The sequence below is a fragment of the Medicago sativa genome, chromosome 5 (genome assembly GCF_051527215.1).
Source record: "Medicago sativa cultivar Bolivia chromosome 5, Bolivia_mono, whole genome shotgun sequence".
Classification (NCBI taxonomy): Eukaryota; Viridiplantae; Streptophyta; class Magnoliopsida; order Fabales; family Fabaceae; genus Medicago; species Medicago sativa.
In genome coordinates, this window is record NC_140753.1 from 54,135,824 (window position 1) to 54,152,225 (window position 16,402).

The window sequence follows — 16,402 nt, forward strand, 5'->3', positions numbered from 1 at the left end:
AAACAACTTATTCAGAACAGCTTATTTATCCAAAACAGCTTATTACGACCTCTTTTAAAAAAATAGCTTATTCAAAACAGCTTATTTATGCAAAACAGCTTATTACCACGTCTTTTTTAAAAACAGCTTATTCAAAACAGCTTATTTATGCAAATCAGCTTTTAACGACCTCTTTTTCAAAATCAGCTTATTCAAAACAGCTTATTCATCAAAAAACAGCTTATTACGATCTCTTTTTTAAAAACAAATTATTGAAAACAGCTTATTCATCCAAAACAGCTTAATACAATCTCTTTTTCAAAAACAACTTATTCAAAACAGCTTATTTATCCAAAACAGCTTATTACGACCTCTTTTCAAAAAATAGCTTATTCAAAACAGCTTATTTATGCAAAACGACGTGGTAATAAGCTGTTTTGCATAAATAAGCTGTTTTGAATAAGCTATTTTTTGAAAAGAGGTTGTAATAAGCTGTTTTGGATAAATAAGTTGTTTTGAATAAGGTGTTTTTGAAAAAGATGTGGTAATAAGCTGTTTTGCATAAATAAGCTGTTTTGAATAAGCTATTTTTTGAAAAGAGGTCGTAATAAGCTGTTTTGTATAAATAAGCTCTTTTGAATAAGTTGTTTTATGAAAAGAGGTTGTAATAAGCTGTTTTGGATAAATAAGCTGTTTTGAATAAGTTGTTTTTGAAAAAGAGATCTTATTAAGCAGTTTTGTATAAATAAGTTGTTTTGAATAAGTTGTTTTTGAAAAAGAGATCTTATTAAGCTGTTTTGCATAAATAAGCTGTTTTGAATAAGCTGTTTTTCGAAAAGAGGTTGTAATAAGTTGTTTTGTATAAATAAGTTGTATTGAATAAGTTGTTTTTGAAAAAGAGATCTTATTAAGCAGTTTTGTATAAATAAGCTAGTTTAAAAAGTTGTTTTTGAAAAAGAGATCTTTTTAAGCAGTTTTGTATAAATAAGTTGTTTTGAATAAGTTGTTTTTGAAAAAGAGATCTTATTAAGCAGTTTTGTATAAATAAGCTGTTTTGAATAAGTTGTTTTTGAAAAAGAGATCGTATTAAGCTGATTTGTATAAATAAGCTGTTTTGAATAAGTTATTTTTTTTTTATAAATAAGTTGTTTTTTAAAAATAGATCGTAATAATTTACTTTTAATGAGATAAGTTGTTTTGAATAAATTTCAAGATAAATTAAAAAGTATAACACAATGTATTGTTTTTAAGAGATAAAAGGGTAAAATAGTAAAATTATAACATAAGCCCTCCATTTCCTTTCCTTGTTGGTGTTTTAACTCCCAAACAAGGGGAAGGTTTTCCTCCTTTCTCCCTTCCCTCCCTTTCCTTCCCTTCCCCTCCTAATCCTTTCCTTTCCTTTCCCTCAAAACTCGCAAACAAAGCCTTAGTTTCTCAATTTCTCTCAATGTATTCCCCGATGCATCATTACTCATTCATGTAGCCAAATATCTAATTGAAGAAGCTCATAGAAACATAGTCATCTACTGTCAAATGGATTGTTTCTCTTTTTAATCCGTTTTATTCATTTGACAAATATTGATTATAAACCTTTTAATTTGGGTCATTGAAAATCTTAACTATCACATGTCAAATATTCATGAGAGGGATTGGATAGCTGAAGTTTCCAATAAATGGAGCATATCTTGATTGTGGGGATTCATGTTTAAATTTTATTTGATAAAAATGCTTATATTTAATGTTTAACACACCTCAAATATAATTAGCTCAATCCAAAAGATTGTATGCAAAAAAATAAAAATTGAAAATTTTGCAATTTTTTTTAAGGCAGGTAAATTCAATTTCTTTCAAAGTTCAAAATTGTTTTCATAAATATGTAATTTTTATTTTTTTGATAAGGGTCTTAAGAGCACATTTTAGCAAGATTTTTTTTTTCTTTTATAGATACTTTCAATTGGAGGTAATTCTATTAGAGATAGACACAACCTCTTTGATAGCAAAACCTATTTTTATCACGGATGACAAATTAATGTTTAGTTTTGCTCTGCTTTAATCCTTTGAAAACGGAACTTGCTTTGTGAAACTTAATCGATTGAGTTCAAACTATCACTCGCCCACCACTTGGATGGCCGACGGTTAGCGTGTCAGCCCGTCAAACAAATTTCATTTTATTTTTCATTCACAAAAATCATAAAAGCTCTTAATTTGATGTTGTTATAAAAAAAAAATTAGTCGTTCACATGATTTTGTTGCTATTGTTACAAAAGAAACTCTTCATCAACATAACTAACAACAACAAACTAATAATTAGTGTAATAATTCACATGATTTCTCGATAAAAAATGACAATTTTTTTTAAACTAATCGACAAGCCAGTAGCCACCCCACCTACTTTTTAAAAGGTCGATTTCAAAATTTCTAGACAGTTCGCCTAAAATAGCGAGTTAAATAAGTCGACCTAAAATTTTACCACAATTTTTTTGGTCAAAACCACCCTAATTTTTATTATCTTAGAATAAGTAATAAAGTATCACGGTTGGAATTTTAATTAATGTCATTTAATACTAATATAATAATGGAAAATTACCTCAAATAGGAAGGAAAAGAAAAGACAAACAAAAAGAAAAGAAAGAGCAATTACACATCAAAAAACACAACAAACTCACTCACTCACACACTTTGGTTTTGGTCTCTCTCTCTCTCTCATTGAGATAGTATAAATAAATTCAAAATATATCATTTTTTTCCCTACCAAAATTTCATTCAACTCTTATATTTCTCTAACCCTTTTTTTTCCATTTTCACCGATCAAATACCCTATTTTTTTCATAGCCCACAATTTTTATGTGCGAAAGTTTGCGACTTTATTGTTTTTGAAGATGAGTAGTAGTGGGTTTAGGGCTTCAATTCCAAACAGTGTGAAGAAAACGATCCAGAATATCAAAGAGATCACAGGGAATCATAGTGATGAAGATATCTATGCAATGCTTAAAGAATGCTCTATGGATCCCAATGAAACCACTCAGAAGCTTCTCCTTCAGGGTATAATCACTTCTCTCTTGATCTTATTTCTTGTTTTCTTTGTGATTCATGTGTTTTCTCAAAAGGGTTTTGTTTGAATTTAATTTTGTATGCTATAATGACTATTTACTGTTGATACACATTTGTTAGGCTAAGATGGAAATTGTTTTTAATGACCCTTTTGATTTATGAGATTTTTTGTAGCTTGGATTAATTGAAGTTTAGTTTTTTAGGTGGAATTATGAATTTATGAAACCCTAGAGGTGGTGGCATTCGGCTGTACCTGTTTGTCGGGTCGGTAGGTCTAGAAATCGAACCCTAGATTTGAAATTCAAGAATATGTTACATGACTGATTTTTTGTAGCTTGGATTAATTAAAGTTTAGTTTTTTAGGTGGAATTATGAATTTATGAAACCCTAGGTGGTGGCATTCGATTGTACCTGTTCGTCACCAGGACTAGATGTCGAACCCGAGATTTAAAATTCGAGAATATGTTATATGACTGTAAGAGTAACTAAGGGATAGTACAGCATTGTGAGCAAAGTAAAAGAATACATAGGTTTTGTAGCGGTCTTTAGGTGATCAATTTTGAATGTCGTGAACCTGATACACGAATTGCAAATCAATAGAGATTAGGTTGGTTCGGGTTTGACCCAAACGTGAATATAAATTGAATCAGATTAATTGGTTTTGATTAGGTTTTCTAGTTGAACCAAACAAACGTACACCATGAATAGCATATAACAGGGCAAAGCTACAATAACAAGATAAGAATGGAATGAAAACGCTGTAAAAAGTTTTAACAGAATACTTAATTGATAATTCTTTGTTTTAGGACTTTAGACCAATCGGAAACAAGCAGTTTAGTAACAAGGGATTGATGTTGTAGAGACGAAGAGTACACGAGTAACCTGAAAAAGTGATCAAGGTTAACTAATTTTACATAAGAATAGCAGTTAAAATTAATATAATATTTAACATAGTTATTACAAACTTAGATGTCTGACAAAGAGAGATAGGTCTTTCGAAAAAGAAGGAGAACAACTGCATACAAAATTGCAGGTGACTGTACCTTATCGATTTACCTAGTTGGGTGCAGTACTGAATGAAGGGTTGAAGCCTGAAGGAGGGTGAAATTGATTCAAAATAAATTTATTGAGAATTTGGGTTAAGTAAGCAAGATGCTAAATTGCTAATTGTCTAATTTGGTGTATCCCATTTGTGAAGGTGGGTTACTGGGATTGTGATGATAAAATTAGGAATATGGCTCCTTGTAGTTAAAACAACCACTATGGTCCGTATTGAATCAGACTATAGCCCTCAACTGCGGTGCTAGGTGCAACAGCATTTAAGTACTCTGCAACAAACATTTAGAAGTGGCCAAAGGCCATGCTGCTACGCTATTGCATGTAGTTGTATCCTTTAGATTTTCTGATGTTGTAGAAAGCATTTGAATCAAGAGGAATAATCTATTGGTGCATGAAGTTTGAAGTTTTACTGTGCACCAAATATTTTGTGACATTTTGATTAGAATCTTGCTAGTTTTTTTTTCTTTTTTCTTTTTGCTAATTGGTTGAATTTAAATAAATGAATTTTTGTTCCAAATCTTTAGTTGTCAGTTTTACTCTTGTGCGGTCAATTTTATATGCATTTGAGTGGCCTTAGAGGTGTGGTCATTTGGTTTTTGGCAATCATTTTCATTATCTTTTTCTGTTTTCCCTTTTAAGTCATTGGTTGTATCGTTAAGTTTCAAGTTGTCGTTATTTTTGCACATAAGGATCCATCATATTGCTATTTATACATTATAACGACATGTTGAAGCAGCTTGGGGATTGTATTACTGTTTTCTGGGTTGTTGATTTAATATGTCATTCTTCTCTTGGGTTGTTGATTTAATGTCATTCTTCTCTTTTTAAAGCCTATCATTCATGAATGACTTCTATAGGCTCATTGGTTATGGACTTCTAATTTCAACTCCAGATGAATTTATGCTATGGTCTCTATTTTATCGTTCTTGCTAAGTTGCTACATTGGTGTCTGTCTAAACATAAACCACTTGTTTTGCAGACACATTTCATGAGGTCAAAAGAAAGAGGGACAAAAGAAAGGAGGTAAGATATTTATTGTAAGTGATTAGCTTCAATAATGTAATATTTAACTGGTACTCTAGGTTATGTAGTCATTTTTTCTTTTGTTCTTTTTGTTGACTAGGTTTAGTATGGCGTAATTTGATCCATGTAGCGACCCCACTTAGTGGGATAAGTCTTGGTTGTTGTTGTTGACTAGGTTTAGTACTTGACAATAAAGAGTATGCTGGAATTTTGTGTCTAATCATAGCACACAGGGATATTTGTGTGTATATATAAGGGAACTTTTTAGGAGTTCTAAGTCATGCTACTCATTTAGCTATGTGACATGGTTCTTTATATCAACTTATGTTCTATTATTTTCAGAATTTGTGCCAATCTCTCAACATGGTTTACTAATTCTATTGTTTCTCCTTCCATTTGTTAATGTTTTTGCAGAATCTCAACAACAAAGAACATGTGGAACCACGCGGGAGACCTGGCCCCCACGGACGGGGGCCTAGGGGTGGTCGGGGAAGTTTTGCTTCTCATAATATATCTCATGGTGATTAACTGTTTTGAACTACAACATATCTTCAATATATACCTGTTTATTTATCTATCTATCTATCTATCTATCTATTTAGTTTTCCCCGATTGGATATGCACATTCTTTTGTTGGCTATACTTGTTTTTGCTCTGACTACTTTAGGCTGTGTATCGAGCAGTTATAGAAGTAGATAGATGAACATGTTGTAGTAGTATCACCTAGCCGTTCTCTGTCATTTTTTTTTTTTCAAACCAAAGCCCTTGCAGCATATGTTGGACGCTAATACCTGGCTTTATAGATTTATACCTTGTAGCTTGGGTGAAATATAACAGCTATAGCTGCCATTCTATTCTGGATTATTACTCAAAACTTAGATATTATGCTGGCTGGTCAAAGCACCTAAATTAATAATATATTTATTGACCTTCTCTCAGATACTAGTGGAAGAAATACTGCTGTTACAGGCAAAGAGAGTGGAGCTCATCTACCTTCGGAGAAAGTTGCACCACATTTATCAGCTTCTCAAGAAATAGTATCTGAAGGAAAAAGTTCCGGAACAAGGTGACTACTATATTATGTAATTTTTCTTGTTTTACTAAGGTCCTGTTCGGATTAATAGCTTAATTAATAAGTGCTTCTATAACAAAAGATAAACTAAAGTCCAATTTCATATAAGCAATAAGTTTTTTTCATTAGATATCCTAGAGAGCTTATGTAAATAAGTTGAAAACAATTTATGGACGTGTCATAAGCTGTTTTCATAAGCTCTATAAACACTCACAAGTGCTTATGCCAATAGATAAGCTCAAATAAGTCAATCCAAACAGGCCCTAATTATCATTTTTATCTTCTATCTGTTTTGTTACTGCAATTTGAATTTAAGTCCTTCTACGTGCTGCTTAAGTTTACACTACATAACTATTCATATGCCTATTCAGCTCTGCGCCCATTATTGCCAATGGTCCCACAAATGTTGCTTCTGGAACTATTAGTGGTGTGAGTCCTTCTCTTTCGTCTGCTGGGAATGGAGAGATAACGGTTCAATCTTCTGGCAATAATACTAATAATAATGTGGATAGTGCTTCACCTTCCGATAAATCAAATGAGGTTGCAACAGTTGCTTCTGAAACTGGGTCGGCATCGTCATCGGCTGCTCATTTCTCCTCCTCTGATCCAGTACTGGTTCCATCGGATAATTCATGGTTTCCTGGTGCTGTTGGTGCCATTAGACGCGAAATCGGAAATCAACATCAACCCTCTCTTGGGGAATCAAATGCTGTTAGCTCAGCCAAGAACAAATTAACTGCCGGTTAGAATGTTCGAGATTATCTTACGTTTGTAGTTTGTGTTGTTTTAGTTTTACAATGTAATTAACAAATATATTTCTTCACAATAACTTATGGCAGCTTCTGAGACTGGTAGCTCTTCTGTGCAAGGAAAGATTCAAGGTAAATCCCAGGGAGTGGCAAAGAATCATGTCAATGAGATACCATCTCCATCATCATCAGTAACTCATGGAAGCCCTTCAGTTAGTCGCCCTTCCTCTAATTACAATAACCGGTCTCAACAATTGATTGGCCCTCAGAAAGGTAATTTTTGAGCAATTAAGCAATTAAAATTGTCTCCTGCACAGTTTTTATCACCTGGTGTTGCTTATTTCCTTGCACTTCCTACCTTTGCATGGAACTAATATAGATGTGTTGGGCTTGCATACATTTTATGTGTGCCTTCTTTTCATTCTTCTCTTGCACAAGATTTATATTTATTTAGTTTCTGTTTTCAACAGCTGGTTCTACTAAGGAATGGAAGCCAAAGCCAACAAATACATGTGGTCAAAATTCTGGACTTCCTGCTGCATCTGAGTCTCCTCCCGTATCAGTCGAAGTAACTAGGCAGTTACAGTCTGCGTCTGGTGCCCTTGACACTGAAGAAGCTACTTCAAAACTGCAGAGGAAGCTGGAAGAATTGCATCTTCCACAGCGTCAACACGTTATACTTCCAAATCATATCATAGTACCTGATTCTGAGAAGAACAAATTTTGCTTTGGAAGTTTGGGAGTCAATTTTGGAGTCAATGCAACAAGCTACGTTAGTGGCCCAGATAGTGAAAAGAGCTCCACACCACTTTCTGAAACATCCCAGGATATTGAAGAATCTGTGGAGGAGCAGAACTCAAGGTTTGTAATGTTCAACTAAATGCGTTGGGAATCTAGTTTGTGTAGGATTCAGAATCCCATTTTGATGAATTCTATTTAAAACTTGGGAAGAATATAATAGTACTTTTTGTAAGTTAGGGGGGAGAATAAACAATTTTTAATGTCCTTTCAACTAGTTATGTCTTTGACAGTATTAATAGGTAATATAACTATCCTATTCCTATCCTATCAAGGTGGCATAATAGTAGGGCCTGCAAGTGACCAGCCTAAATAAATTTTATTTTCCTTCCGTTTACTGTGTGGCATAATGTTGTTTGCCCCGAACCTATACACTACTCTTGACCCATTATGCAGTGCTTTTTCTGCAATAAGTATCTTATTGTTGAGAATCACATATCGGATACGATATGATCTGAACATGTGTTTATAATTAGGAGGCATCCTTCTCCTTACAAGCCGGTTTTGTACGGTTTGAGTTGAACCCAATCCAAATTTTAAGATGGTATTAAGTCTATTTAAGATACGCTGGTTGCTGGGCCGACCGTGATTGGGCCACTCACATCACGCTCCAAATGAGTAGTCTTGGGCGTGAGAGTGTGTGTTGAGAGTCCCACATTGAGTGAAATTTGGCTTGCGAATGTGTTTATTTAAGTGGGAGGCATCCCTCATCTGAAAAGCTGGTTTTACAGGGTTGAGTTGGACTCACCCAACTTGGAAGATTTATATTTTCTATTCTCATTTCTTACCACACATCTATTGTGTTATATACCATTGTTTTGTGAAAAACTTCTAACATAATTCCATGTGGTTTTCCAAATTTTTTTCCTTCTGATGAGTCATGTCTTTTTAACAACAGTCAAAATGGTGCACTTACGTCTGAGGTGGAAGATTATCCTGACCATCCACAATCACCCAATAAAGTACCTGTGAATTTAGAATCGAGTGAGATTGACGGGTCATCTAGTGCTATTCAGGAGTATAATGAGTCTAAGCAAAACACTGCTTTGCCATCCGAAGGTCATCAATACCCAGGCGTGCAAATTTCTCCAAATTACAGCTATGGTTTTGTGCCCCCAATGTTGGGTTCTCAGCTCCCGGGTTCTCAGCTCCCACCATTTGAAAATTCTGAGTCTCAGACACGTGATATTTCTCGGCTTCCAAACTTTATTGTGAGCCCTGCCACTTATCTGGTTTATGTTATTTTTTATTTTAGTTTTTTACTATGCGTTTTTTATGCTTAAAAAGTTAAATACGTTTGTTATCTTACTATAGGTCAATCCACAATATGATCCAGCTGGTTACTATGCCCAGCTTTACCGACCAGGTGCTGATAGTGACGGCCGTCTTTCTCCTTTTGCTTCTGCTGGGGCTACCACCAAGTACAATGGCAATGTTGCGGTGCCACCTGCTCCAAATGCTCAATCTCCTCAAGAGGTTTGCATTGATACTGCATAATTTTATAACTGAAAATCTGTCTGCTGCATTTACTTTTTACCCTTTAAAAATCATAACTTCTTGACTACTACATAAAGAAACTTCAAAATTAATTTTAACACTCAAGCCTCAATAAAGTTTTATATATGTCCATGATATAAATAATAACAGCTGGCAAAATAATCATATTCTATTTATTGGTTGAATAGTCTGTTTCATAATTTTTCTACAACATCAATTTATTCTGTGCCTAGGGGTCTTTTTGCCTTAAGCTAAGAAGTCAGAACCTTAGTAAGTAGTATAGAGGTGGCTAAGATTTAATAAGGGTACATTTTAATTAAGTCACTTGAGTTTTGTTCCGCTGTTTCGTCTCTGCCTTTTTGGTTCAGTGCGACGGTGCCAAAGTAGTTCTCCGCCACCTCTGTCCCAGAAATCATCAGATGAATTTTCTTATTTAGAACGGGCACTAAAACAAATCAACATTGTTTCTTATTTAGAACGGGCACTAAAACAAATCAACATTGTAAATGAAAAAAAACTCAATTTGAAACGCATCGATTTTGCTTCGTTAGAGATTAGGAGGGGTTTTGAAAAATGCATCCAATTTGCTTGATCCGAGACTCAATTACAAAATAAATGGAGCCTGAAAGCACAAAAGAAAATTGCCATTACAGACCCAACAAGTTTTATGAAAATCAGATGAATTATAAACTCAACGTGGACATCAATTAATTCTTGAAGTTCCATTTTATATATATGAACGAAATGGTCCAAATAGATGGTGGCGAAGTTCGATGGTGTCAAGGGGAATGACGGTGCCTGTGGTTGCAATTGGAAAGACGAGATCTGAAACAGTTTTTGGGGATTGATAGAATAGGAAGAGAGACACGTGTTCTTTAGAATGAGTCTTTTAATCTTAGCCATTTATTTAGATCTAATGGTTGAGAGTATTCTTATCATTCTCACCTAAGAAAGTCATTCTCACTTGATATGCCCTACATGTAATATATATAATCATTCACAAACCCTTGATGTTGAGCTTGACTCATTTAAATAATCCAGTTCAATCACAAGCATGAGTCTATTTATTTAATTAAACAAGTTTGGTCGAGCATTTAACAAGTCAAGTCTGAGTAGCTCACAAATAGTTGAACTCATTTACACCCCTACTTCCATTGTTCTTAAATCTTAGATGAACTCATTTACATGCGTTCTCCTTTTTGTATGTGATATTTTTTCCCTAGTGTACCTATACTGGCAAGAACTGACTTAAAAAATACTGTTAATGATAATGTTTTTCTTGATGTGAAATTGTAATCATTTTGGGAATCATGTGAGGAGGAGATTCAATCTTTAAATAACTTCCATGTTTTGTATAATTATTTAACAACAGGTTGCACGTAAACACGAGTTTTTGAAAAATTTACACCATTATATGCTTATTTTTGCAGGGAGGTATCTTGTCCACAGTAGGTCAAACACCAGTTGCGACTCAAGCTGCAGGACTGATGCAAAGCTCAATACCTGTTACCCAGCAACCTGCCCCTGTCTTCCGGCCAAGTGGAGTTCATGTACCCCCTTACCCTCCAAACTACATTCCTTATGGTCACTATTTTTCACCATTTTATGTCCCACCTCCAGCAATGCACCAATTTTTGGGTAATGGTGCATTTCCTCAACAACCTCAGGGAAGCACTATATATCCACCACCTCCAAATGTGTCAGCCCCAGGAATCAAATATCCTCTTCCACAATACAAACCTGGAACAAATGCAGAAAACCTGACTCACCATGTAATGCCAAATGCTTTTGGACTATATGGCTCCTCTCCAGCTGGTTATAATCATAATTCTGCAGCGACTACCGGGAATTCGAACTCTCATGAGGATCTCGGTTCTTCCCAATTCAAGGAAAATAACGTATATATCAGCGGACAACAGGTTTGTAACGTTTGTTCCTTTTGGTTTGTGTCATCAGTATGTTAATTTGGTTAATAAATGACCTTGTGTTTGAACGATAAAAAAAAAACTAAATTCACCGATTCTCGTGTTTGAGTTCAATTAAGGCTTTGTTTGGATAAACAATTTAGTTAAGCGCTTATCATGTAAGTGAATATGCATAAGTTATTTCTATAACAAAAGTTATAACAAATTCAGACTGTTTTCATAAGCTATCTTGGAGAGCTTACGGAAATAAGGTTGAAACAAGTTGACATGTCATAAGTTGTTTCCATATGCTCTCCCAATTAGTATCACAGGTGTTTACATAAGTAGATAAACACAATGAAACCAATCAAAACATGCCCCAAGTTCATCAGTTTTAACTTCCTCTCAATCAAGATAATTATGAAAAAGCACATGCCATAACTTTTTAAGCTTTACTAACTGTTTATATATTTTTTTCGGTATCAGAAAACTTGTGTTTGATGATAATTATGTCATTTATTTTCATTGCAGAGTGAAGGTTCAGCGATGTGGGTGGCTGCACCTGGCCGAGACATGACTAATTTGCCCACTACTTCATTCTACAACCTTCCACCTCAGGGTCAGCATATGACTTTCGCCCCGACTCAGGCTGCCCACGGAACTTATGCAAGCATCTACCACCCCGCACAAGCAGTGACAGCTGCAGCAGTCCATCCGTTGCTACAACAATCTCAAACAATGGCAGGACCTGGAGGAAATGTTTATCAACAGCCTCAGCATGCACAGATGAATTGGCCAAGCAATTACTAGGCGCAGTATATTAAATGATTGAGTCGTATCTAAGGAATTTTTTTGAGAAATTCCAAAATATAGTTGGATTTCCATGATGAAAGAAGTGGCGATTGGCTCCGTTTTGATTGTAAAAAGCTGGAAAATTCGTCATTATAATCTTCTGATTGCTTGGATTGAGGATATGAAAGGTAGGATACGTGTAATGGATATTGACAATTGATTAAAGTTAGACAAGGTAGAAACATATGCAGGCCTTTTCTTTTATTTCTTTACTCCTGCTATTGTGTTTTTTAGCATTAATACCTTTTCATAGCTTTATTGAGGTCGGTGGTGGGGAAAGCTTTTCTATTGACCCTCATCTTACATGTAAAGTGAATTTTGATAGTAAGAAAATTAATTTCTTAAGCTGTTGTTTTGCTATGGGCAAAAAAAGTAAAATGTCTGTCTAATTGCTTTCACTAAATATAAATAATGCATCCATCCATATTGCTTTTCACGGTTTACAGGTTAGGAATGAAGATTGATTATAATTGGGGGATGATCCCAGGAATTTTATTTGTTTCTTGGAATCTCATCATTTTTATTCCTGATAGTGTCTGTGATGATTGGATTCTATGTTGGAAGTAACATTTCATCCCTTAGCTCTGTGTGTGTGTGTGTGTTTTTTTTTTATCATTAAGGCACCTAGAACGACGGTGTTTCTTTGTATGAATCAGATATCTCCACGTGTAAATGTGGTGGACTAATTCATCGAATCGGATAGAATCATATTGACAACAAAATTCTGAATCAAGAGCTTTTAACAGTGTCATGATTAGATTCGAATTTAAGACCACTTATTAGTCTCAATGAGACTCATTATTTCATCCTTAGGACTTGGACATATGCTTGTAATGTGTGGTGTTATACAATAAAATTACACAATATGCAAAATTACTTGAGAATGTGATAGAAGATTGATTCTTTTTGTTGATAACAATGTTTAGTTGAGGTGGATCTTGGGAATTAACAAAATGGTAAGAGAAAACTACAATGCTCAAAAAGTGTTAACCAAAGTACTTGCATGTCGATGGCTTTTACCACAGTCAAGTCTTAAACTTGTCCATGATAGATGACACTAAGTTGGATTTTACAATTGAGTCTTATCATGTTTCTCCAACACCAGTATGAATCTCATATTGCCACATAGACATTTTAATTGATGTGACGTTCATGTGGTAAGCGAGTCAAATATTTTCTAATATTCATAATTAATTTAATTTATTTATTCTAATTTAAACTCATAATTTCAAAATAAAATAAAAATCTAATTTGCTTCATAAAAAAACCTTAATCACAAAACTGTATCTGCCTCATCCCCTCCTTCCCCCTTTCTTAGTCGCCACCCAGCTACCTTCTTCACATGAATAATGACTAATGACTATTCATATTACATACAAAGGTTTTTAACAAAGGATCGAAAGGTGAAGATGATTGGATATTGGTTAACATTGTTAATGAGCAAAACACTTAAATAAGGTTTTAAACAAAATTGACATTAAAATAGGTTGGCTTCGTGAAAGCTCATTTAAATTTCTCACCGTTAGAACACATAAATGTTATTGTTAAATTTAACTCACGATTAAGATTTATTAAAATCGTCAGACCAAAAATGTAACATTCCAGACTGCTTTCAGGATTGCCGACTAACCCCACAAACCAACACGAGTCTTTTCAGCATGCTTTGTCCTCACTCACATGCTTACCGGGAAACTTCCCAGTAGGTCACTCATCCTAGTACTACTCCAAGCCAACACGTTTAACTGTGGAGTTCTTATGGAATGGGCTACCGAAAAGAAGATGCATCTTGTTGATATGGGTAGTACCTAACAATTCTTATAAGCTTTCCTTTAACCATGTAGTCCCATACCTACACGGCCTCCGGATCCCTCTCATTCCGATGTGATTCGTTTTCTCTTATTAACGTGGGGTCATCCTTACGGATAGTGTCCGTTCCAACTGGCGGGAACCTTTCGTATCCAACTGGCGGGATATCGAAAGTCACGTTGTGGGTGTTACAAAAAATATTGTAAATATTACAATGAAATATGATGAAATGAAAAAAATTGATGATACCTATCGATAATGTCTCAAATTTTATCTAATAAATAAAAATATAAATAAATTCGAGTTGGCATTCCTCTATGTTGTTGTGTTTTCCTTCTATAAGTTGTGGATTTCCTTACCATGATGTATTTTGATTCCTCCTGTTATAACACTACCAATTGTTCATAAGTCTCTCACGGATGTTACTCAGCATGTTGTAGATGGTACAATTTATTTCTAACAAATCTAGGCTATTGATTAATTCTATATGTCTGATTGATTTATGCATTTCACTAATGAAGGATGCAGTGGCGTTGTCAGGACCCTGGATCAGGGGGTTCAAACTTTTGAACTTTAATTAATAATTATAATAATATGCAATAAAAATAATGTATATTCAAAAAATTACATTGTACTATATATATATATATATATATATATATATATTCTACATTTTTTTTCATCTCCTATTTGATTACTACACAACTTCATAGTAGAAAGGACAATTTAAGTGAGTTGAGTACCACAAACTCATGATGATCAAGAAGCGCTGATCAATGTACTTACAAATTATCCACCAATAAAGTTCTTACATTGGTAAGTGGTAACATAAGTTAAACTTAGGTTGTTACGTGATGTGAATAAATTTTTAGATCATATCAATTTAATTTTATTAAAATATATAATTTTAAGTATAAGCAATTTCATATTATTATATAAATTTTAAAGCAAGTTTACCAAATAAATATAAAATCTTTAACCAAAATCATGTATATATGTAATAACTTTCCGAAGATACAATCAAATGATGTGCCAGCCTATTGATATATTACTTTTAACAAGCATCAAATTAGGGTTAATTAAGTTTTTAGTCCCCGTAAATATTCACAGTTATGTTTTTAGTCCCTATAAAATAAAATCACACTTTTTAGTCCCTGTGACATTTTCCTTGAGCATTTTAGGGACCAAAACTATTGATGGAAATTTTTTACAGGGACTAAAAGTGTTGATGGAAAAATTTATAGGGACTAAAAATGCTGATGTAAAATTTTGTAGGGACTAAAAAGTGTGATTTTATTTTGTACGGACTAAAAACAAAACTGTGAATATTTATAGGGACTAAAAACTTAATTAACCCAACAAATTAACATGACATGAGATCCCTTTCATTTTTGTTCCAATAATAATGATAATAATATGTTATGATAGCACAAATAACTAAAACAAAGTAACATTGCACCACGTTTTAACGGTACAGAATGAAAAAACAGGTTCATTGGGAAATATTGAGGGGTTCAACATGTGAAAAAGTAGATTTATAGGTGTAAAGATTTAAATCCAGGGGATTCACTTGAATCCCCTCACATAAGAGTAGCTCCGCCATTGGAAGGATGTAATTTAACCCTCACCCTACATGCCACCTTAAAAGAGTAAACATGTCTCTACTAGAATATTTAGAAAATAGGCATCATCAATATATAATTCGAATTAAGACATAAAGAAAAAGATAGATCATAGATCCTTTCCCATGTTTGCGGAAGATGGATTCGTGTGATTTTTTTTTTTTTTTTATGAAAGATTAGTGTGAAATATAAGTGATTTAAATATGTTGATGTTGTTGGATGAAGAGCTATTTAACAAGTGATTGAACTTGAATAGTTAGTGAACTTGATTAATTATTTAGAAAGAACTCGAATTCGTTTATTGGATGAGCATTCTTTGATTATTTTTTTTTGTGGAGTTTTTTTTAACGATGTTGTTATTTCGTTAGATCTCTGACAAGTGCGTTTAACATTGTTGTTTGATCGAGGGTTCTCCGAAGGATTATTTGAAGAACCAAAGAGTATAATATTGCAAATACAGTTGTTTAAATGAAAGACATAATTGAAAGAAAGAATACCAAACAAAAACCCTATAATATATATTACTACATTAAATATAGCTTTAATAACTTAAATATTTTTACAAAAAAGTTATATATATGTTTTTTGACAAAAACATATATATTTTTTTGAGGGTACAAAAACATATATATTGTCTACAAATATTTATTTATTTCAAACATGCGCCAGAAACATATCAATATATTTAATATTAATTGAAGAAAACTGAATCTTGATTAAAACGAGAAATGTAATAAAAAAAAACTTGTCCACTTTTAGGTAAGCATTTATTCGAACTTTGCGTAATATTTTTAAACTAATATCTAATCATATCATATTTTGGAGTATTGTCATATTATAACTTTTTTTCTTAAAGTACATGTGCAGTTACAATTACAAATATCCATATATAAGTATAAATAATTGAATGAACGTGTAACCGTCATGATATATAGTATTTAAATTTAATTTTTCATTATCCAAAATTCAAACAATCGAGGTATTTTAAAA

At 33.4% G+C, this 16,402-nt stretch overlaps 1 protein-coding gene across 1 annotated transcript; it reads left to right on the forward strand.

The window, feature by feature from the left end:
* The first annotated feature begins 2,729 nt into the window (after positions 1-2,729).
* On the forward strand, positions 2,730-12,196 carry LOC146923062 (uncharacterized). Its single transcript, XM_085715808.1, has 11 exons — positions 2,730-3,021; positions 5,069-5,112; positions 5,527-5,632; positions 6,052-6,178; positions 6,556-6,926; positions 7,024-7,206; positions 7,404-7,794; positions 8,630-8,942; positions 9,046-9,207; positions 10,659-11,147; positions 11,664-12,196. The coding sequence occupies exons 1-11, from the start codon at positions 2,859-2,861 to the stop codon at positions 11,940-11,942; spliced, it is 2,628 nt and encodes an 875-aa protein (XP_085571934.1). The 5' UTR covers positions 2,730-2,858; the 3' UTR covers positions 11,943-12,196.
* The last annotated feature ends 4,206 nt before the right edge of the window (positions 12,197-16,402 follow it).